This window comes from Copidosoma floridanum, unplaced genomic scaffold (genome assembly GCF_036245765.1).
Source record: "Copidosoma floridanum isolate Cflo_tuat_1 unplaced genomic scaffold, Cflo_Japanese_pri ptg000030l, whole genome shotgun sequence".
NCBI lineage: Eukaryota > Metazoa > Arthropoda > Insecta > Hymenoptera > Encyrtidae > Copidosoma > Copidosoma floridanum.
This window is the reverse complement of record NW_028321907.1, coordinates 15,973,132-15,997,746: the sequence shown is the minus strand read 5'-3', so window position 1 is coordinate 15,997,746 and position 24,615 is coordinate 15,973,132. Positions and strand designations below refer to the sequence as shown.

The window sequence follows — 24,615 nt, the reverse complement described above, 5'->3', positions numbered from 1 at the left end:
GATTGAAGAGAAGCACGCACGTCAGAGAGAGAGAACAAAAAAGGTAAATTCATGCAACTTCAGCGTCATCCTTGATTCAATCGCTCATATCATAGGAAATGTGTGAAACAACGACGAGATACTGTGTGAGATACTCTTTTGTAGATATCAAAACAATTAAGACATTTTCTAATCCAGGTGATACATACAAAGATAAACATAAAGAAAGGCTCGATACACATGCAATACTTTTGATTGATAGATTTTTTTTCCCGCTGATTATTGTCGGTTGGAGAGACTATTTGGAGAGTTGCATCATGAGAAAACGCAAAAAATTTCGGATCGTTGAGAAATTAAGTATATGTACTAAATGGAATGGCGAGGCCTTATTTACGGGCCAAGTAACTTTGAACAGGGCATCTTGCGTAAAGAGGGACCCATAGGGGACATCTAGTTTGTGACAGCCAAGAAAAAAAAAAAAACAAACAAAGATGCACACGAACGGACGAGTGACGACAAATCCATGCCATGCTTGTTACTTGCTATTTGTTTACGATAGAGTGAGAGAGAGAGAGAGAGCGGTGTAAAACGCGCGTGCGTGTGTGTCCGCTGAATGAGTACACTTACACTACCTATTTGTTTTGTACGTAATACGTGTATGTATACTCAGCATACGTAAAAAACTAGTTTACAATTATTCAGGTTCTCTAGTTAATTTTTTAAATCCTATTCAGAAAAGAGTAAAATGTGCGAAAAACATTTCAGCCCGCGTCGAGCACCAAAATAGCTTTCTGCAATTTTGTCGTGCATGCATACTTATCACGCATTTCGCGAGAGCGAGATAAAAGCAGAGAGAGCGACACACACACACACAACGCGTCAGTTCGCAGTACAGGCACCACCACACCACCCCTCCCCCCTCTCCGTGTAAGTGTATATTGTGTGGTGAGCTGCTATTTATGGTCGTTGAAAAAGTTTTGGAAAAACAAGACCGAATTTACGTTGAAGCAAGTCCTGAAATTTGGAAACTTGAGGATTACGTAGACCCGAAGGAAATCGATTAAAGTCCAAGTGATGTCGAGGTTTATCTGTACCCTCGTATCGTATAGGTTATGTTGCTGCTTCGTTCGTAGAGGAGAAGTCTAAACACTCGATAGCTTGAGAAAAACTTGGTCAACGTCAAAGACATCAGTTACTTTGAGAGACCAGTCGGTACTCGAGGTGGTGGCCTCAATGAAACTCGCGGCTTTGAAGTGCTTCCCCGAGCAAGTGGTAGTAGTAGCAGCATCGGCAGTTGGGAGAGGAAAAAACTATACTACCAGCACGCCTGAATCGACGTCAACTGATGTACGAGAAGTGCGAGTCCATCATTGCTATCATCGGAATTCGTCGCCGGTAGCGAGCGTCTGCTCCTTTACGTCGTCGAGTTGAAAAAGAGCTGCGTCTTGTTGCACGAATGGATGATGCGCGCTGGCGATGAACGGCATGGAAAGACATGGACGTGGACACGGCCACTCGCACTCTCATCACCATCACCACCATCATCACCACCGATCTTCTTCGTCCTCCTCCTCGTCGTCGCATCACCACACGCAGGGTGGTTCTAGTGCTGGTAGTAGCTCTTCAGTGGCGCATCACCATCACTTGCCACTACCGTCGTCGTCATCTTATAGCAACAGCAGCTCCCACAATGTCTCTCACAATTCTAATACTGGGCCCCATCACCATCGTGATTATCACCACTACCAGCAGCAGCATAATTCAAAGGAGCTGTATCACCATCATCCGAAGGAACTGCAGCACCATTATCCCAAAGATCTACAGCATTACCATTCCAAGGAACTGCAGAATCACCATCCCAAAGAGCCGCAGCAGCACCACTATCACCACCATCCCAAAGAGCTGCAGCCTCCACTGCCCAGTGGAAAGCGCAATTACGGTCAATCGCATTTACAAAAAGAGCCACCTACAGTCGCAGCGACCACTGTTGGTGCTGGCACTACTTCTGGTGGTAGCTCTGCCGGTGCTGCGACCTCCTTGACGCAAAAATTTAGAAATTGGAAGCTCCTGGTGGATCCGTTTCTCAAGAAAGGAGCTACCAAAGTTTATAGATATGATGGTTTTGTTCCCGGTGATCCCACTTATCCTGATATTCAGGTAAGGGATCCGCGCTCACAGCTGACTAGAATATGGACAAGGGTGGAACAACTTGATTTGCCAGTACCTAGGTTCAAAATAGATTCTAATTACTGTGGAGATCCTCCACCGTTGGAAGTGACTTTTTGCCATTTAAATGACAATATTGACAGGACGTTTCTTTCTGATATGGTTCATAAGTTTGGTCCAACAGAAGAACTTACAATATATTATCATCCAGTCACTAGTAAGCATCTTGGAATAGCTAGAGCTGTGTTTGAAACTACTAAAGCTTCTAAAGCGTGTGTAGAAAAATTAAATAGTACATCTGTGATGGGTAAAGTGTTAAAGGTGTTTCTCGATCCTTTTGGTAAAGAATGCAACAAACATTATCATGACTTAACACTTGAAAAGAAAGTTGAGAAAAACGTTGAAAAAAAAGCGAAAGAAGAGCCTAAGTCACTGGTCAATGTTATTCCACCAACACCACCCATCAAGGTAAGAATGTTACATTGTTTTACCTATCATTCTATTGAGAAAAAAAAAATTTTTTTTGTAATGTATGTATACAATTTATAGACTGATGTAGAACCGACTAAAAGAACACAAACAACTCCAGTTGTTGACAAAGCTCCAACTGTAACCGCAGATGAAAGAGATGATTACAGTAGGCATAATAAAAAGTCAATTATCGACAAAAGTAGGGACTCTTATGTAGAAAACTCGAGGTTGACAAACAAAGGAAGTTCGTCCTATAGAGGTGATTATCCAACTCCAAGTGTTACAAGTGCTAGTAATAGTGATTTAGGTTATGGCGCAGGAGCCAGTGATATAAATTACCCAGCTGGTTTCGCGCAAAATTCTACGCCAGTTGGTAATTACGAGTACTATTATGGTAATTTTCATCACCACCACCATCATCAAGCACAACAATCGCATCATGTACCGCCAAACCAGTCAACCAACTTCATTGGTGGTATACCTCCGGGAGTCCCCCCACAACTCCCGACAGCCCCTGGTGTCTGGTGGCCTAATGCAACCGCGCCGGATACTCGAGGTGCCATTTTCCCACCAAACACATCATGGCCTCCACCAGCGACCCTTGCACTGCCAGACGCCTCCATGGTCGTGATGCCCACACAATCTGCCAGGGTAACTCCTCTTTCCTCCGCGACCGAGCTTTCCTCCACAAATGCAAAGCAGGCTTTAGCATCGAAAAAAAAGGATCCGGCGTTTGGAACAGCTACTGAGTCTCCAGCAGATTCTGACACATCAGCTGTGCACACGCCAACCAAAGATTTGAGGAATGAGTCTCCCGATGAATCGCGCAAAACTCTAGATCTCGATACGAGGATAGCGATGCTGCTGAAAGACAAGGCCGGAGGAATGGCTCCGCCGTTTTTGCAATTTGGCAGTGACTCGGAAGACGAAAAAAAATCGAATGCGGATGAAGAAATGTTGTCCGAGCCACCAAGTCCTTTCATAACTCATGCAGCCTACGAAGAGTGTTTTCAGAAACAAATGCAGCGCAACAGAGATAGGCGTAGGGTGCGTCAGAACAGTCTTAACCAAATACCAAAGTCGGCAGGTGTTGATGAGGATCTTGGTAGCATTATCAGCTCCAGCGAGGATGAATTCCTTCTGGGCAGCTATAGTCCTGCTGCTGCTGCTGCTGATGGTGAAAAAACTAAAGAGTTAGAACCTTCCAAAGAGCAACCTCCTTCATCAACCTTAGATGATGATATGTCTCTCAGTCCGTTGAGTTCTGGTGATGAAAAGATAGAAGAGGTACGATTATCAATCACTGTTATTTCAATTACTGTAAAATTGATCTAGTGTAGCTTTTTTATTGTAGCTTGCTTTTAACATTTGTTTTATTTCTTTAGTTACTGTATGTAGAACTTGTAAATCAAATTTTTTTTTCAAAGCTTATTTATAAAGTAAAGTTATAGAATCTCTAATCTTTTCAATACATCATAAGAACGCTAATGAACGTAAAAAAAAAAAATTTAAATTGTTTGCTGTTTGCTGCATGCCAAAATTTAGTTCATAACAGTAGAAAAGTGTATTTCTACCTTCGATTCGAAGATTGCAACCCACGATGCCGCAAATCAGCTGTACCCAAATTATTCGACTATGGCGCATCTGTCGCATTACCCGACTCCTCCAATAGTCGCAACGACAACAGGACACCATCAAGTCTACTCTCAGCCACCTCTTATGCAACAGCCCCAACAGCAGTGGCCACGGCCCGGCCCGTATCCATATCCATACCCGGCCACTGCAGCAGTTGCAGCTTACTTGCCAAATCAGTATCAACCAGCTGCAGCCGCTGTAGGTGTACTCCATGGTGTACCGGCTCCTGGCATTGGTCTGGGACCACCACCACAAAACAGCGGCTACTATCAGAATTTCCAATCAAGATTGCAAGCAATGGCCAACCAAAGCATTACTAGGGACAATCCGCAGGGACCTACCATCAATGGTGTTCTTACTCGGGTTGTCGACGAATTAAAGCAAATTCTGAAGAAAGATTTCAACAAGAAGATGGTCGAGAATACGGCTTTCAAGTTATTCGAAGTCTGGTGGGAGGAGCGTAAGAATACGGAAAAGAAGCCTGCTGCTGGCAGTGCTGCTGTTTCCGCGCCAGTAGCTGCTCCAGTTCCTGAGGCTCCACCGCCAGCTCCAACGATCCCTGTGGCACCAGCTGTCAAAGAAGAGCAAAAGAACATCACATCGGTCTTTGAACAGGCGACCACTCCAATAGGCTTAAATTACGATGGTTTTGGTCTGGGAATCAGGGCTAGCATGCCAAAAATGCCGTCCTTCAGAGTAAAATTTTCATACACTAATTTTTCAAGACAAGACTTTATTTTTTCATCTACCTTACTAATTCGCTCGTTTTACTGTTTATAGCGTAAAATTAAAGCTCCCAGTCCAGTCGCGGCGCAAGATGAAGACAGTCGATTGTCTGCCGATGGTCGCATTAGTGATAACAACAAAGAACCCCTTACCGAGCCTATTGATAGTGACAGCGATATTGAGTTGGAGGACACTTCTCAGAAAGCTATTATCAAGAGGCCGATCGCAAATATTCCCAGCACATCGCCCTCGTCTTCCTCGACCTCAACATCGTCTGATGAAGATCAGAGTACCTCCAGCAGCAGTAGCAGTAGCACCAGTAGTAGCGATTCGTCTAGCTCTAGTGATAGTTCAGATGATGAGGTATATCTATTAACAAAAACTGAAAACAATTATAACCAGTTACTTTTCAGGTATATAAATAATTTCCTTTTTTTACAGTCCGATGAAAAGTTACCATTGGCAAAAGACAGCCAAAATCCAGAAATTCTCATGGAATTGGCAATTTTGCGGTCACTGGAATGTCGAACGCCTGTGGGTGGTCGTTGTACGCCTATTCCAGATTTTGAAGTAATACAAGATGACTTCCCACTGATCGAAGACGACGATGAAGAGACCGACGACGACATCGAAATGTGCGAGTACTTTGCCGCCCAAGCTCAAGAGGCAAAGGAGATGAAAGATAAATTGATGAACAAAGAAAAACTTGAAGCTCTGAAAGTAAGTGAAGCTCTTCCTCTGCCGTCCACAGAATGGGTAAGTTTTAACGACTTCTTATTGAACTATAACCATAAAACGCAATAAATATCTATTTTTGTTTTTTTTTTAATTTTTTTTTTTAGTCTGGTCAAGCTGTAATAACTCCAATAGCAGACACCACTGTCAGTCAAGAGCCTGTAACTGCAGTTGTACAAAGAGATGTCGAGAATTTGGAAACTTCAGCAGTGGAAGCTCTTATTTCACTTGCGACCCAAGATAGCAAACCCATTGCGAGGATTCCCAGCCCAGCCCGGCAGCCAACACCGGTCGCTGAAATAAGTATCATTAAGAAATTACAGACTATGTCTGATAGGTATATCACCGACGAGCCTATACTCAAAGAGTCGGAGAAAATCGAGATGTTCAGTGAAATTCCGACTTCTGATTCCGAGGACGAAAGCTTGGAAGTTAAAAGATTACGGTTACAAGCTGATGCAGAGGTGCAGCGTAATATTGAAAGGCGTAAGAGTCTATCTCGAGTTTTTCTCGAGCACTCGTATTCGATACCTCCTGCGTTGTTTGATCAACAAAAGCAACAACAACAACAACAGGTGTTGACACCTTTGCAACAACAACAGAAACATGCACCAATGGAAATCGACGATACCCAGCAAAACGGAAAGCAGATCAAAGTTTTGGATAAAATATCGAACAAGGTGGAAAATAGAAAGAACAAGCATGCCAAGCCTAATAACAATGCAGTTACTCTGGAGACGAATAATGAGCGAGAAAAAGAAAACATCCATGTGGTTCCCCCTTTGATGCAAGAGTCACTGCCACCGTCTCACCAATATTCTACGCCTATGATTTACAAGGAACGCAATATCTTGTCTGAAATGGAAATACTCTACGAGTTTCTAACGAAAGGCATCGACCACGAGGATATTGAGTATCTTCGTCGAAGCTATGAGTCTCTTCTTGCTGATGATGCGCAAAGTTACTGGCTAAACGATACCCACTGGGTCGATCATCCAGCAACTAACGTACCTAGTCCAGCGAAAAAACGGAAAAGAGAAGATTATCGTATACACGTAACTGGTTGCGCCAGAACCGAGGGTTACTATAAGGTCGATGTCAAAGAAAAAATGAAACACAAACATCACTATGCACAGAGCATTCAGCGTAACGAAGATATTCGAGATTCCTCGGGTTACAGCAGTCGTATGCTTGGTGGATACGATGGTGGGAACGTTTTAGCAATTAATAGGCCAAAAGCCAGCTCGAAAGGTGTAACTGGCAAAATGCAGGCGTTATCCCGAGAAGCTAGAAGTAATCAGAGACGCTTGTTAACAGCCTTTGGCATAGACACTGATAGCGATTTACTTAAATTCAATCAACTTAAGGTAAGTCATGTAACTTAGTTTTTCATTATACAAATAAATCAAACAAAATAGCTTCAGTGTTGGCAGATATGTATATAATAACATACATTATTTTTTTACAGTTCCGAAAGAAACAATTGAAATTCGCTAAATCCGGAATTCATGACTGGGGATTGTTCGCCATGGAGCCGATAGCGGCTGATGAAATGGTGATAGAATACGTCGGACAAATGATCAGGCCAATCGTCGCCGATCTACGTGAAACCCAGTACGAAGCCACAGGCATAGGCAGTTCCTATTTGTTCCGTATTGACTTGGATACTATTATTGATGCGACTAAATGCGGTAATCTCGCTCGTTTCATCAATCATAGTTGTAACGTACGTATTTCTTGGATTACGAATGACAATTGTGTTCTCAATTATAACATGAAATTTAAACTAACTATTTTTTTTAATCGGATTACAGCCGAATTGCTATGCCAAGGTTATTACTATTGAAAATCAGAAAAAAATTGTGATCTACAGTAAGCAGCCAATCAGTGTAAACGAAGAAATCACTTATGATTACAAATTCCCATTGGAGGAGGATAAGATTCCTTGTTTATGTGGAGCGCCTCAGTGTAGAGGAACTTTAAATTAAATAAACTATCAAAGAACGTTGCAATTATATGTTTGGGCGGTGAAGCGCCTTAGTACTGAGTATTGACGCTCAAAAAAAGTTCATTTTTTATTGCTTCATCGTGATAAATTCGTTCATTTCTCAACTCATTGTGCCCTCACACCCTTAACTAATATTTTTGTAAATAAAAAACAAAACTTAATGTAAAACATTTTATAAGAACAAAATCAGAGTTATTATTTAGTTTCCTGTAAACTCTAGCCGAGAGGTATGCAAATTTTCTATTATTATTAGTTAGATGTGAGAAGAATTCGTATTTGTGAAAAAAAAAATTATTTTTACTTGACGATTGATAAGAAAAAATACCATGGTTCTGAAGAATTGTTTGTATCATAAAAAAAAATTTAATAAGTTTCTTAGCTTTAAGGATTAGTCATTACAAATTTTTTACTTGAAATTTTTAAATCAAAATTGTTAAAATTATGTAGGATTTGTCTATGCTTAGTCGATATTATTTTTGAAGAAATAGAGCCTAAAAGTTGAAGAATTTCAATTTTGGGTTTAAACAGACTTCGTCCGTAGGTAGTCTGTTTGCGTACCTCAACATTGTAAATATTAAAATGTCAACTATTAAAATAAATTTTTTTGCAAAAGAATCATTATTAGTTGACCTTGATGTACCTACAGGTAATTTTAATAAAAAAATTGTAAATATAAATATTTAAGTTTAGTGTAAATATATTTTTTTTATCAAAACGTTATATCTTTTTTTTTTAATTTACGTGAATTATGTATATTGTACATAATATAGTACACATACACACTCATGCATCACCGTGATAAAAAAAATCAATATTAGCATGAAAGTTGACATTGGGATAACGGATAACAGGAGATGAATAAACAGATACTTAAAAATTTAAATGGGTATATTTAAAGAGTTAACCATTACAAATTCAGATTAATAATTCTTAAATTGATGGTTTTAGAAAAACTTTTTTCAATAGAATATTATGTATCAAAAAAGTTGAATGTGACTCCACATAAAGATTGTGCAGATTTCGCATGTTAAAAAACGCCTTTCAATTGTTTTTCCTTTAAACTCATCGGTGTTACAAAAGATGAAAAAAGTATCTTTTCATACATTTACTTACTTGAAAAAAAATTTTTTTTTTCATTAATTTTACGTAAGTAACGACTATTTCACTGAATAATCCTTCAAGACTCGCAATCACAGTTTAACAAGAAAGTTTTAAAAAATGCTTTGTTTCCTTCTGATAAATCGAATAAAAGTATAAATACGCAGAAACAAAAAAATAAAAATAGGCTTGCGAAATAGCAGTAACAATATATTTTGTTTATCGATAAAATACGATTATTCACTACTATATGAACTAGCGTGTAACATTTAATGATAGAACTTAACATAATTATTTAATAATAAGCAAATAATAAAAATATTTATGTAATGTGATAACAAATAATTTAACAGTAAGATTGGTATATCACTTTAGTTAATAAGAATTTTTTATGCAACGGCCAACGAAAGATAAAAAATTTTTTCAGGAATGTATAACATATTGATCCTATGGTTAGTTTTTAGTCGAATTAATCTAAAGTACGTGTACAGAAATTTATCAAAATTCATACGGAGGCATGTTATTGAAAAAATGCATACCCCGTAACATTACGTAAAGTTATGTATGCTGAATATTGTATTATGTACATGCATGCGAACGCGTTATACTCAAGATTTTTCTGAACTTTTTTTTCCTTCCTAATATACTTACACTGTTACGTTTTATATACATTTAGTAATTGTCGGTGTAAGAATTGCACGTAATAAAAAAACTTGTCAAATTTTCTCTACCGTTTACAAAGTTGTGTAGGGTTTGTTATATATACATTTTTCAATGACAAACTCTTACGAAAGTGACGCACGCATCTATCCGTGGATCTACATGCGCCTCCGTTTGTTTCAAATCATAGGTATATAGGTTGAATTCTTTTTTTTTTTTTTTTTTTTTTCCCTTAATATATTAATCGCTAAGTTATTTCTTACACGAATTTTAATTAAATTTTAATGCACATTAATGTAGTGATAAAAAAGTTAGGAAAGCATTAAATATTTGAAAAACGTAGTTGATGTCCTGTCACGGGCAAAAACAGGCGGTTGTAAATTTAAAAATATGAGTTTTAACACCTATGGATAATTAATTGAATCGAAGCATTCAATTTTAGTGATACATGAAATGCACTTCTAAAAAAAAAAAAAAAAAAAAAAAAAAAATAAAGAAAAGGCACGACTGATCGTTCGTTTAAATACATAATAAACAAACTGAGACTTAAGAAACAGTATACATGCAGTACATTAATAAAAGTACATATACATTATACAGTATGCATACAAATAATGATAGGTGATTCTGCACGATTACAATTTCTTCTCTTGTTGTTTAGTTTATAAAATATTCACATAATTTTCGACGCTTCCAATATATATATACTCTCGAAAATGCCACAAGGAGGTTCAATCGCTCGCTAGTATATTTTTATCACTTTTCTTGCTTACACCTCATTTTTTTTTTTTAGAAAACAAAATATAAAAATATATGTACTGTACATACGAAATTTGTTTACTCGTTTAAAAAAATTTTGGTTGATTAATACAGTGGGCTTTAATTTTTTCGCAAAAGCAGCGACTTTTTTTTTTTTTTTTTGTTATTCGTCTCTATTACTTAAAATATAATCTAGTGGAAGGCAGAGACTTTAGAAAATGATCAGCCAGGGACCAAAAATGGCACGAAAGCAAACATCTCGTTCTTATTTCATCGACTTAATTCTTAAAGGTTTGACTGATTGAAAGTTACATGTAACGTATGACTTGGAAATATGTAATAATTATTGGGGGATTGTCACGTGTGATTGCAAATACTAACTACAAATATTTTATACAGTGTTAATACGGGGTGCCCAAATGTTCAAATCACTCATGGAAACAATTAAAAATGTTTAAGGAATGCGTGTGGAATTCATCAATTACTATAAGAAAGGTTTTTTTCTCGAGGTTTTAATCGAATTTTTCATCTGAGATACGTGTAAAAGTAGTAATAATAATGGAGCATTTGTGTGGAATGTATTTAGTACCATTACATTTACAAAAGTGTCATACGCTTCCGAAGCTGTTCGAATCAGTACTTTTTTTTTTTCTACACTCCAAACTCGAGCGTATTTTAATATTTCTTTGTGAGACATTATATGGCGGGGCCCTAAGATTTTGAAAGCAAGACGCCTCTTTGCTTTACCAATGTTTTCAGTGAATCATTCTTATTAGCAATGCTACTGATTCTCATACGTACTACTTACGTTACGATAAAACAACAATCCAAACATATCCCAATTTATAAATCAAACAGTAAACATAAATATTTCAGATTTTAGTGTCTTGGTGAGACTAAATATAAGTTTCCGATTTTAGAAAATCATATGTATATAATATACGTATAACTTGATTAAAATATATTCTCTTGGTGATGTGATTCTTTTTGTCATTTTTCTTCTGAAAGTGTATTGTATAAAGATCACTTAACTTTCACAATTCCGCGTCAATTGCAAAATCTTCAATTTAAACGAAATAAATGGGCGAGGGGGAGTAGAAAAATGATGACTGAACGAGCATATGAGAAAACAATGCTCTGAAAATTGAAGTCTGCCTCGCGTTGTCAGAGCCTAAGATGGGACTATATGTAGAATGGCTTGGGAGACGCGAGGCCAAACAAACGTGACGACGCTCTCCTCATTTTCTGAAATAGTAGGAGAGAGGCACGCGCATCCAACCGACGAGGTTGGCCGAGGCTCATATGGAGCCACTGCTGTCCCCGGGAAAGACCATCATGTGCTCGGCACTGTAAGAAGCCGTGGGCGAGCTTCTCGCGTCCAGAGATGCCCGACTAGCTGAGCTGAAGCTGCTGGAACTCAAGTCCTCGCAGCTAGCTAGTGACTGGTTGCCACCTACAAATGTTACATTTATGATAAATTTTGTTAGGCAATTTTACTGGTTTCTTTTTTTTTATTATGTTTAATCTTAAAAATTTTGCTACCACACAATAGTCGGGGTAATAATATAAAATCACGAAACGAAATTTGCCTGGTTTTCAATCACTTTATTTTCACTCAATTGTTTTGCTTCGTTATTATCACACGTCTATATTCTCAAACACGACGTTTTTATACCGTCTTACGTTTTCACGTACTTCTTTTTTTTTTTTATTTTACCTTTAGAAATACATGCATGCGTACGTTATAATATGTAAAGATAAAATTTCTTAGTTGTTTATTGGTTTTTCTTTTCTCGAATAACAAACGATTGCATTAGATATATATAGGTACCTCGAAATTCTAATGATGTATTGCAACGTATATGCACCTAAGGGATTTTGGTCGACAGAATTGATAATATCAATAATACACATACTTAATGCTAGAAAAATTATGTTAATTTTCAAGTTTTAATGTTCAACAAATGGACATTTGATACACCGTTATACATTCATTGCTTTTCTCTGTAACAATCCTAGCCTTGATGCACATATACATATTAACAAAAATTGCTTCAAGTTTGACGCGGTAATTCAGCGAAAAACTTAATAAATATTTTTTTTCTCCTTTGTTACAAATTTTTAAATATACTGGACGCAAAAATTATGCATCATAATAGATAAATATATAGATATCATTGTTTTAGTTCACCTTACAATGACCATAAACACTTGATTTTTTGTCTATACGTTAGAATACATACATAATAATAATAAAGGAGTCGATACAATTCATCACATAAAATTAATAATCTCGACTATTTTCTTCTATTTCATTTTTTTATGTATATATATATATATTTTTTTTTTTTCATTAGTTTTTATCCATTACATGCATGCACACTTGCACAAACTAAAGCTCGATCAAGAAAAAGCGATCACTAACAGACACATGCACACAGATATATTTATACCATTATGAGGTAATTTTTGTTTTCTTTATGACATGTAATGGGTGTGTACCATATCCCATCTTAGAAACGTTTGTTCCTTGAGGTGCGTCTGCGATTGTTTATTTATTAAATTTTTTTTTTGTACTCCACAGCGGACGTACGCTTATAATGTTATTATGTTTTAACGCATGATTATGAACTGGTGAGTTACGTTAGGATTTAATTTATAATACGTTTGAAATGATATTTCGTAATAGAGTATTTTGAACTGCTTTTTTTTTTCTTTTTCAATTTAGATATTTTTTTTTTTTTCTTTTTTTTTTAAGTCGCACGAGGCGCATTTTTTTATCATACATTTAATTGTACAATTTGTACAATTTTTTCGTACTCGCTAACCACTTACCAACGTCAAAGTTTTTCTCGTCCTCTTTTTTTTTTTGTTTACAACGTTGCACACCAAAATAGAGGCAACACAAAAGCTTATACAAGCTTTTGCTTCTGTTAGTAAGTGGCTACGAGCTCATAAATATTACGTGTGCGTTTTTCTTTAATAAATAGTGACGTTGACATAAATGACACCTGTCGGAGGGGCATGTACGTGTTAGCATAGATTTACCTATATTTTGACGCTCGATACTAGATGGCCGTGCGAGTACATAGAATCAAAATATTGTCGATGGTTTTTTAATATATTTAATTGTAAAAAAACTATTTTGAAAATTAATATTTCATTTTGAACCTTTTAATTATTTGAAGAGGCTCAGCGAACGTTTTGTTACAAATCACTACCAGCATTTTCAACTGATCATAAATAATGAAGTATGTCAATAGAACTTTTATGTTTCAAAAATTTATCGTGAATATTGAATTTTTCGTATCCAGTAGTGACACGTACAATTTTTTTGTTTTGTTTTTTTTTTTTAATATACACACTTACACAATACGGCTACAGTTCAAATTCAATCCATATTCAAAACAGTACATACAACTATGCAACGTCAATAATTTTTTAAACAGATGTATACAGAAAGCCTGTTTTAAAAAGCCAGCTATTTATTAATATAGCTTACGAGGTATTATTCTGAGATCATCACAAAATAAACAGGCTGCTTTAAAACAGATTAAACTAATATATGTACGTCACATACAGTTTAAAACATAAAATAGTATTTGAACTTAAAGAATCAGGTCATTGTGAGGTGTCAATCTCCAAGTTTATAATTTGTGAGGTTTTATATTACAAAGTTAAAATGAATAAAATAATAAGTAATACCTGATAAATAAACAATCTTGTGATAGGATTATTCATTTAATCTAGAAAAAAAATCGGCTCACAAAAACCAAATTTATTGCAGTTTTTTTTTTTTTTTTTTTTCTACAATAAACACCAAGAAAAATTATTTTAAAAGCACTTAACATTTTTTTGTACTTTGCCATTTTTTTTTTTTTTTTCTTAGTAAGTTATTGATTATACATTATTTTTCTTAAATAATCAAAGTGCAAACAATAAATTAATCGGTGCAATTGTTAATAACTTTTTGCTTAATGTAATAGACGGACAAAAATACTGTTGATACATTGAGTGAAATAACAAAAAATGAAAATAATTTCATTTGTCAATTTGCTACATGATCTTGAACATTATAAAGACGTTCAAATTAAACTAATAAATAAATAAACGTTTATGTACACCGATAATTTAAGAAAAATACAATTTTTTGTAATAAACAGGAAAAGTAAGAGCACTTTGAAATAATGAAATTTATGAAAAATATTTAAACAAAAAAAACTATCAGACTAAAAGTTGTGTGTCTTGTAGATAATTGTCCAAAAGATAGTTGAGTATACCTATAAGCGTTTCTTACTTTTCCTTCAACGATCTTTTAAAAATTTTTTTTTTTTCTTTACCAATGATACCTTACAGCCCGATTGTATAAAATTTTTTAACGATCAAGACAATCGTTCGCATAATTTATTAAATATTCATCAATATCATTTAAAGTTTTCGTCGATATCAAATGTACCCTTGTGTTTACAACACAACAGTTCATAACTTGCTTTATCCAACTTGCATTTACTTTATCTGTCGAAGCTTCAATTAAAACACACCCAAGCGCAAACGCCTGCTGTTGCTAATCTATAATATTTTTGTGAGTTAAAAAAACTACATCTTTCTTTAATTCTTAGTAAGGATCATCACACTTAATTTAATCAATGGCATTTTCCTTATTCACACTTATGACAATAGCAACAGCAATGATTGATGGACGCAACGTCCATAATCACGTGAAAATTTCGATTTACTAAACAATTGTACTATTTAAATTATTTTTTTTTTTTTACATTTTTACTTGGCCCATTTCTACTCGTATCTCGTATCGGCACGTGAAATCGGAAGTACACACACACGCATCACGGAAGCGATTAAAAAGAAAGCCCAAAAACACATGCCCATCGCAAGCGACAATGTGCACGTGATTTGAGACGATATTATTTACTTTTTTTACACCCGAATGCGTAATGTATATACCATTGTATCACACACAACTTGTGATGACCACACCGAAATTAAAACTTTGGTGTTATATGATTGATAACATAATTTCAGGAACATTAGTGATATCCTCGTCGGTATTATTATATGAGAGTTGTCTTATACTTTTTTATCACAGCTACGAGAATAACAACTACACAAAACTTTGTGAGCCATCCACGAATCGAATATCTAAGGCCAATGACTTTTTATAATCTCGCCGGTAAGATAACAACAGACGATATTTACTCGCTCGTCTCGATGATGAATCACACAAAAAATTCACAGGATTATTATTTATTATTATTTTTTTTTTCCTCTAAAGTCAAATTCCACGTCGCGCTCCAGCTTCCAAATTCAACACGCGTTACTGTATTAACAACTGTCCAACCAATAAACTATCCGGTCGATCCGCGCCTCCTACTCTCCTCCTGCTAATCCACCCCCGTGACCTGCAAAAAGAGTATGTAGAGGGCGAGTCCGGCCCTGGGTACATCGACGCAATCCTCTACTCATCTGCGTTTTTTTTTCTTCGAGCGGCTGGCTTTCTTGGACGACAGTGCACCAGCCATGACCGGTAGCAGCGTAGCGCCGCTATCCCCGATACTGCCGTTCTTCTCGCTCATCAGCGACATTAGCCGTTCTGTGCTATCTATACCATCACCGATGCTCGCGACAACACCAGCAGCAACGATTTCAGGTCCAGCGCCGGTATCGGCACCGTTGCCGCAGCAGCTGCTCTCCTCCTCGGTGTCCATTGGAACCACGAGTGGCGCACTATTGGCATTAAGATCCTCGTCCAGGGAATTGGAGCGTTCCACGAGTACACCAAGCACCTCTGAATCGGATTCGCTAGTTTTCTTTTTCTTGTTCGTCTCCGAGTCCACCGAGTCGGGGATCTGTTTGGTAGCCATCACTTCGGCTAGAGTTGGCTCTTCGACGCTACTGATACTACTACTTTTCTTTCGGGGAGTTTCCAACTCGTAAACTAGGACTTCCGGCTCGTCGTCGGGTTCCTCGCGTTTGGCGCTCAGGTCAACGTTCTCCTTGTTCGCCTCCGCTTCGTCGTCGCCGGGGCTGCTCTCGAGCTCAAAGAACGGCTTTGGCACCACTGCCTCCGGGGACTCGGACTTGTGCATGCTGCCGCTGCTGATGCTTCTGCGTCTCACGATCGAGCTCCACGAGGACGAGCTCACCCTGATATCGTCCCTCTCTACCTCCTGCTCATCCAAGTCGCACCGATCAGGCGAAACATGCGGCGATATCGGATTTGGCTGCTGCTGTTGTTGTTGTTGTTGCTGCTGCTGCTGCTGCTGTTGTTGCTGCTGCCTCCTGCGGTGCTTGGACTTTTTCTTCCCAAACTCGGGCCTGACGGGCATTAAGATCTTGCATTCTGGAGGCGGCGTCTTGGGATAGCGGCTATTGCTCTTCTCCGCGCGCTCCATCGCGTCAATGTCGATTATCTCGACCATATCGGGAGACTCCTCGAAATTCTCGGTCAAAGGCGACGATGACGATGGGGCCGGTGGTAGCAGCGGCAGAACGGACTGAGGTGGAGGAGGAGACGGAGGAGTCACCGGAGGCCGCTCCAACGACGGCACGTCCATGTTTATGATCTCGACCATGTCCGAAGAAATCTGGCGCTTGGCGCGCATTCGTGTCTTCTTCGAGTGGCTCTGCTGCTGGGGTGCCGGTATCTGTGGCAACTGCATCTTTTGCTCCTGCAACCCATAGGCACGCATCTCCTCGGGTTTGCCGGTCTCCTTCGAGCTCGACTTTACCATCGGCTCCCTATCGACGAGCATCCTCGTCGTCTCCGCGACGGCAGCTCGCTGCTTCTCCTCGCTACGCTTCCTGCCGCTCCTCGCGCTCGACTTGCCGGTGGCCGCGGTGCCGGCTACGTCACTCAGCAGCACGTGTTCGATGTCGTCGTCCGAGGACAAGACACCGCCACTGGGCTGCCTACTCGGCTCAACTTGCTCGTGCTCCGTAGGCTGGGGACTCGCGTCGTCGATTACTACCATCGTCGTCGTCGTCGTTGTCGCCGTGTCGGCAACAGCAGCAGAAGAGTCGGTGAGCTCTTCCGTGATGTTAATGTGCTCGATATCATCGTCCGAGGAGGTGCAGCCTGGCGTCTTGCTGGCAAGTACCACGAGCTCCTCGGACAAGCCGAGCGCCAAGTGCTGCTCGTGTTCCTCGATCAGGTGGTAATCGAGGGGTAGGGCCGTAACGGGGGTAGCAGCGACGTTGCTGCAGTCGGGCACGGCTCCCCGCTCGGCGCAGAGGCTCGGGCTGCTGGGAACGTCCCGGAAGGCGCCCACGCGGTCGAGGTCGACGGTGCAACAGGCAGCAGTGGGCGCAGCCTCGGCGCAGAGGCTTCGGCGCTCCTTGAGCTCCTCGATGCTCGAGTCGGGCACGCTGTCGATGGCCGCGGGCTCGTCGGCCGGCCGCATCTCCGCGCAGATCTCGGTGTGGCCGCGGAGGGTCTGGGCCTCGGCCGGCGGCTCCTCGGCAGCCTCGGGCCAGCTGCCCTGCTCGGCGCAGACGCTCGGCGGCGGCAGACTCGGGGAGCAACCAAACGACGAGGGACCGGGATCTTGGTCGGCCGACGCCGGTGACTGATGCGAGGGCCCGCAGAGCGACAGGGCGTCCTCCTCGTCAGCTGGGACGGTTATCACGGTGCCGAGGGGGTTGACGACCTTAGTTACCGGGTGACCCACCCTCTCAACTACGAAGCGCCTCCCTAGATCAACAGAAAAAGCCGTAGGCAGGTATCAGAGATCATTATCATTCATTGTTGAGTAGTTTATTGGGTGCTCGGGTATATATATGTATAGCTGATGTACTCTCGTCGTTGCTATATCGCAGTGATATGGTCGTTTTGTTCTTTACCTTGGTTCGATTAAAAAATCCAAAGGGGTATTTTTTTTTTTTTTTTTTTTTTTTTTTTTTTTTTTTTTTTTTTAATATTTTACGACCTTTGTGTTTAAGTTAAGCGTTAGTTAAAAATTCAATTTGTATGAGATATGGAGGGTGGATGTATTGTGTATTTTCTTGTGATTATAATCATCATGAATTTGTGCAAAAGCCACTAATGTTCATGAAATCGACTTTTTTAATTTTATTTTATAATAATAACAATACTTGATTTAATTGCAAGCACAAAATTTACATAATAAAAATAAAAAAGGATAATGAGTAAGCTCAAGGCACTATAGCGTGCTGGTGTACCACGACGCGGCTCTGCATTTTTTGCATCGACTTTCTAGTCCTTTTTTTTTTTTTTTTTGTAATTTATAATAAACAACAGTTCGACTTCAGACGTATTATTTGACTAATGACAAGAAAAATGACGAAACAAGGATTTTTTTCTAGAGCGTTTAAGCGGTCCCTATTAGTGAGAAAAAAATACTGCTAGTGTGTGGTGTAAAACATGTATGGAGATTTAAAAAAAGTTTGAAAAGGTGCAAAAGAGATACCTGCCTTTGGCTAGTTCTGTGTTTCGCGTATTCTTATGCCTATATTTACTTATTGAAGGCGTATATGCAAATAAAACTAGCCACCATCCTCAACCATGTGCAGATGATGAATATATGTACAGTAAATAACGATAGCTTACATTATATTTGCACTGAGAAGGATGTGTGTGCTACAATTGTATTCTATGAGAGTCGCTTTTGAATTTCCCGATGTAATTAGCCTTGCATTTCGAGATTTAAAAAAAATTTTATTAAAATGCTCACTAAAATACATTATTTATTGTACGATTTAGGTACAGAAAAACGCAAATGTATAATTTATTGTTAGACGAATGTGTGTTTACGTGCGATGTTATTTAAAAAAAGTACCAGACAAACTCAACTGTCACACAGAGTAGCAAAATTTTCAAGGATTAATATTGAAAAATATAAAAAAGCAAAATAATCTCATGCGTATGGTAACTGTACATAATCAACATAAATGTATGCAACAATGACACAATTTTATTTTCATTTATTTATGACGCGTGAAAAAGTAATAACAACATTAAGTTCCAGCTTTGAGAGCAAATTACTTTTAGTAAAAGTTCAAATACACCATTGACAATTGACGCGCCTATTACGAGAATTTGTAAATTATTGAATTTACCTGACACTGGATGTGGTACCGACGATGTTTCGAGCATGGCTTCAGCAAGGTCCTCTCGTAACTGATTCTCACCACCTCCAAGTATGTCGATATTTTCGTGATCTAGCGCATCTCCATAGGTTTCAACGACTCGTGGTGACTGCTCATAACTACCTGATTACACGTAATCATAGATTTTATATCTTTATATTTTATGCTAACTTATAGGAATAAGTAGCCGAAATACTTACTTCCCGAGCCATCGATGACTAACGGTACTAATGGTCTGCTACCAGCTCGAGGCATGTTAACAGGATTCGATCTAGCAGGTCGTGAGCCGCCAGTCGTGCCAACCTCAACGGTTTCAGCCTCTACGAGATTAGCAGCCACTCTGAAAATTGTCAACAATCTTGTGAACTCCTCTTATCGTCAATTAACTTAACATTGTTACGGAAAAATAAGGGCATTAATAAGCAGTGATTAAGTTTATCTTACCCGCTGGGTGCGTTGTAAGTTTTGAAAACAAATTGAGGTCCCATCCAGAGACGACGATGCGGTCCAGAGTGAGTGCACATTTCGACTTGGCTCAACCATCGAGCGCTTTCATTGCTATTGAACTGCAAATTGTTTGACGGAGTCATCGAGACATCAAGCAGTGGACTGCTGGGTAGCAGAGGAGGTATTATATCTGAGGAACTCGGGCTTCTTATCAGCGGCCACTGCCCTTTAGCTTCTACCTCTAACTCAATTTCTGTGTCGTCGCACACTTTTTCCTTAGGCACGCCTAGAAAAAAAAAAAAAAAAAAAAAAAAAAATTATGATTATTTTCTTAATCTCACAAAAGTATTTCAAAGAGTGGTAGGTAAAAAAAATAAACATAAAATATACTTACTGGAACTAGCTTTAGGTTCCAAATCGTATTGAATTAGATTGCCATGGCAGGCCATTATGAACAAAGAGTCGACTGCTCGTTTCGTCAGTTTATTGCTAGAATCGCGTTGTGCATAGATCCAGGCTCGTGGTGGTGCGAAGCAGGCGCATATTTTCAACGGTAACGTAACACTATCATCGGAATAAAGGCGTTGCCTTTGTTGTACTCTGTTGTATGAAAATAAAACAAATGTGTATATTATCGTAACGCGACAACAACGAGATCACAAACTTTGCCATGCCGTAACTTACCTTGGTTGTGCTTGGTTGTTGGTATGATTCAAGCTCGAGGGCTGACGGATCTGGGCGAGCGGATGAAGGATCGCGGGCTGGGGATAGGGCGGCAACCGGGGATTGGTGTAGGGACAGACGGGTGTGGGCTGCTCGGCATGCGAGACAGGTGAGTGAGAGCGATGAGTGCCGTCGTCACTGAGGCCTGCACTGCGGTGAAACCTCGACAGCCGGTTGACCACGTGAGGTGAAGAATGAGTGCGCACCCCAGCAGGTCCGCCGTAAGGTGCCACAGGGAAGACGTGGGTCGTGCCCCGAACGGTCGAAACGGCGGCCCAGCGCGCATCGCTCGAGAAAGCCATGTCCTGGACCTTGGCCGTCGTGTCACCTCGGTGCAGTACGTACAGGTGGTGCACTGCAGCGAGGTTCGGACCACTCGGGTGAGGATGTATCCTGCAAGTCATTACACAGTTTTACTTATGTAACAAATACAGTAGTTTGAGAAATTTTTGTACCAAAACGTATGTCTGCAAGGTACCTGAAAACGTGAAAGTCGTGACCGCGCTTATCAGCAGTCATGAGCAGAGCGCCAGTCAGATCGAACGTCATGGCTACGATGGCATCATTGTGGGCCTGAAAGTGCGCGACAAAGGTCTCGATGTTCGGATCGTCGGTTACCTTCTCCTCCTTGGCAGCCGTCAAATCGAGGATCGTGACGATACCAGCCTGAGTCGCGTCCGTTGCGTTCGAATTGTTCAGGTTCGAGGGTGACACGGTGTTGCCTGTAAGACTAGAGGCAACCGTTTCGCCGAGTCCTCGTAAGCCCTTGCCCAGTGACTTGGCCGCGTACAGCACCGTAGCCGTGTAACTCGCGACGCCCTCGCCCTCGCAGCCCCCGCTACTCCTGCGGCCAGGAATCAATTTCTTCTCGCTAACGAGTAAACCAACGTAATGGTTGCATTAATAATTAATCATTTTAAAATTGAAGATGAAAGAAAAAAATCGAATCGCACCTGTAAGCAAGCCATCTGTTACCAAGCGCGATGGGATTCGGATTTGGTCCGGGACTGAGATAGCAGGTAGTCACGGTGACAACGTCCTCAAGGGTCGCAGCATCGAAGATGGCTATTTTCTCGGGGAAGGTGATGACGATCGAACGCTTGTTGGCGTGCACGTCGCAGACCGAGCTCTTGAATTTGATGCTTTTCACCTGCTCGCCGGTCTTCAGCGACACGAAGCCCACGTTCGAGAACTGCGGCCCCGGGCCAGCTGCGTCGCAGATCGCCACCATCGGCCGCTTCAGCTTGAACGCGTCCTCGCAGTCTCGCTCGCCTCGTCTGGGTCTTGGCAGGATGCGCAACGTGCGCACCATACCCTGGCGCCAGGACAGCACCTCCGTTGCTTCGCCCGATGCTGCGATCAGCCATACCTTCGATTTGAAGAAAAAGATTATTTTTCCAGCCAATTAGGTGTTAAAATTCATCTATATAAATTGCAATTTGCGTGCGTTGTAATATCTTTATAAAGAACCGCATTTTTATTTGTCCGAGAGATAAGAAAATTATCTACAGGGGAAACTGTTTTAAAAATATTTATAGTAAAAACAAAATAATAAGCAATATACGTATAAGTAACTACCTGAACTCCAGTGTTGTATCCGAGTACCAGCAACAAAGGCGGTATGCTCGAGCCCTCGTTGTAGTCAGGATAGAAGGTCGGATCGTTGACGTCCGCGTATTCGAATCTGGCCCATGTTATGGTCTCCCTGTTATCGGTGCTGGGGACGCTACTGCTGTAGGCCTTTGGAGATATCGAAAGAAAGGAATACTAACGGTATTCGGATTTGGTTATTAAGCAAAGCCAGCCAGAAGCGATTAAAATGAAAAAAAAAAAAAAAAAAAAAATAAGCAAACGTGAAGCCTATATGAGTTAAAAGCACAGCAAAGCGTAAAATATGTAACAATAAGACTGTTGTTAGGTACAAAGAATACAACATATACATATACATATATATGTACACATGTATATTGGACTTTACCTGGGGCACGATATCATTGATGATACCCGCGACGCTGTCTATGATGGACTTGTCGCTGACTGGTTGGGGCGAAATGACCTGGGCGCCCCTCTGGTTGCCCGTCCTTCTCGGCGAGTCCGCTGACATCGCAGCAGCAGCAGTGCTCTTCCTCTGCAGCACTACCTAACGAGGCAATCACGAGCAACAGCCTTCTCCTCCGCATCAAATCAATCAAAGAGAATAATCCACCTGCAGCTGCAACAATAATTTTGCGCGTCAACGCGCACGATTGACATTTCTTGCTCTTTTTGTTTTTCTTTCTTTCTCTCTCTCTTAGCTTTCCAAAACACTCTTGCGAAGGTCGTGATTATAGATAGGTATACAAACAGTGTATGTGTGTACATTATGAAGAGAGAGAGCTGAGAGAGAGAGAGAACAAGAGGATTGAGGAGTGTTATTTTTTTTTCTCCCCCTACGTATTTAGTTATATATGTACCCTATATAAAACACTCGGACTTCACAATACCCGACATTCCCGACAACACTCCGAAATCACGAACAGAAACAACATCACCATCACCCACCACCAGAAAGGAAATCGGAGTTTCGGAGTCGTCGTCGTCGTCGTCTGCAGCTACTATATAACAACACAATGTATATAGGTAGACGACAGCACCAGCCACCAGCTGTTTCGTTGTTTGCCCGATGTGTTCCCCTCTCCTTCTCTATTTCTCTTGCTCTTATATACATAAGTGTATGTATATGTATGTATGTTTTTTAGAGAATTTTTTTTCCTTTCGTCTCACTGTCTATGCGCGTTTACGTACATTTGAAATACTTACCTTTTTGACATAGGCAAACAATACAACAATAACCGAAAGGGCAAGGTTATTTAAGAAATCCAGTACTTAGAAAAAAAATCATTGCTTGCGTTAATCTTGCAAATATCGAGAGATAAGTGTACGTTGGTGAGAGAGCTTATTGCACACGCAAACACGATAATCAAGAATAATAAAAGTGTTATTCACACTATCGCGTCACAAAGCCAATCCCATGCCAATCCCTACTTAAAGAGTATAAGAGTATAAGAAAGAAACGCGAGAAATAAGTACTTTACGCACTTTACGTTCCAATCACCAAGCAAGAGCGAAAAAAGAGAGAGAGTATAGGTGTATAGATAGTGTTGTATTGAGTGACAAATAAAGATATCATCGGAAACAGGTACTTTTAACAGGTACACGATGACGCAAACCCCAAACCTAGACCCTAAAAGTAATTGTTTCAAAGAGAGAAAAAGTACTTAATCACCTTGCCCTTACTGCTTCTTCTTCTTCTTCTTCCCCCTTTTAAACTATATTGTTTTCCCAAAAACTGCAAGTGCAGAGAGAGCACACTTTAGATTTAGATGACTCGATTCACACACACACAACTTCTGCTTACTCCTTGAAAAAGATTCAATTCTTCATGCGCTGGCTCAGCTTCTTTTGGAGTTTTGCAATCAAACTGCGGGTAAAAGTACAGTGGGTAGTAAGTACTACTATGCCAAGCCAAACACTTCGACTTCTTTCTTCTTTATATTTCCATTTACAAGTTTACAACACGCACGCCCTGCGCTCTGCGCATCCGCGACGTGCGTAAGTATATTTCGGAGTTTTTGTTTTGATATGTTTTCAGAGCAAAAAGCTTGCACATATATGTATATGTATATGTTACGTTCTGGGTGCGTTCCGAAATTCAAATTGGTCAAGTAAATGGCAACGTTGCGATCAGCTGACGCTGCGATAGCTGACGCAATAAAAACCAAAACAATCACTGTTTACTGTTGCCAGCTGACGGCGGCATTGCCACTTCCTCGACCAAATCGAATTTCGGAACAGTGCGTACTTAGTAGTTGGGTACATTGGAGTAGAAAGAGAGCGGTCATTGTGATTTGTGTGTAAAGCTCATCAGAAAGAAAATAAATTAAAGTAGGGATGAGAATAAATAAAATATAAGTAGGTGCGTGAATGCTTTTAACGAAAAAACCAAAAATGTGCAGCAAAAGCAACCACTCTGCAAAACCAAGTTCTACTCTCACTCCTCTCTGCTTAAAATTTTATGCGCATCAGCAGAACTTGAGAAGCTGCAG

General features: G+C 39.9%; 2 protein-coding genes across 9 annotated transcripts; one reads left to right on the top strand and one right to left on the bottom strand.

Annotated features, from left to right (window-relative positions):
* The first annotated feature begins 841 nt into the window (after positions 1–841).
* On the top strand, positions 842–8,274 carry Set1 (SET domain containing 1). 2 transcript variants are annotated; one of them, XM_014353388.3, is made up of 8 exons: positions 842–2,613; positions 2,695–3,903; positions 4,204–4,947; positions 5,032–5,340; positions 5,419–5,733; positions 5,820–7,079; positions 7,181–7,438; positions 7,527–8,274. In XM_014353388.3, the coding sequence occupies exons 1-8, from the start codon at positions 1,456–1,458 to the stop codon at positions 7,698–7,700; spliced, it is 5,427 nt and encodes a 1,808-aa protein (XP_014208874.2). In that variant the 5' UTR covers positions 842–1,455; the 3' UTR covers positions 7,701–8,274. The 2 variants fall into 2 exon arrangements, with proteins under 2 accessions (XP_014208874.2, XP_014208873.2); XM_014353387.3 differs by having other exon boundaries at positions 4,162–4,947.
* Positions 8,275–13,503: 5,229 nt separating this feature from the next.
* LOC106639671 (breast carcinoma-amplified sequence 3 homolog) lies at positions 13,504–24,114 on the bottom strand. Of its 7 annotated transcripts, XM_089597116.1 has the most exons (12): positions 23,796–24,114; positions 22,509–22,742; positions 22,109–22,270; positions 21,484–21,899; positions 21,009–21,401; positions 20,492–20,923; positions 20,202–20,407; positions 19,805–20,093; positions 19,561–19,700; positions 19,331–19,483; positions 15,942–17,945; positions 13,504–15,854 (listed from the first exon to the last, which is right to left on the bottom strand). In XM_089597116.1, exons 2-12 carry the CDS (start codon positions 22,632–22,634, stop codon positions 15,715–15,717), a joined length of 4,461 nt encoding a protein of 1,486 aa, XP_089453242.1. In that variant the 5' UTR covers positions 22,635–22,742; positions 23,796–24,114; the 3' UTR covers positions 13,504–15,714. The 7 variants fall into 7 exon arrangements, with proteins under 7 accessions (XP_089453242.1, XP_014208885.2, XP_014208889.2 ...); XM_014353399.2 differs by having other exon boundaries at positions 13,504–17,945; positions 22,109–22,297; XM_014353403.2 differs by having other exon boundaries at positions 13,504–17,945.
* Between the last annotated feature and the right edge of the window lie 501 nt (positions 24,115–24,615).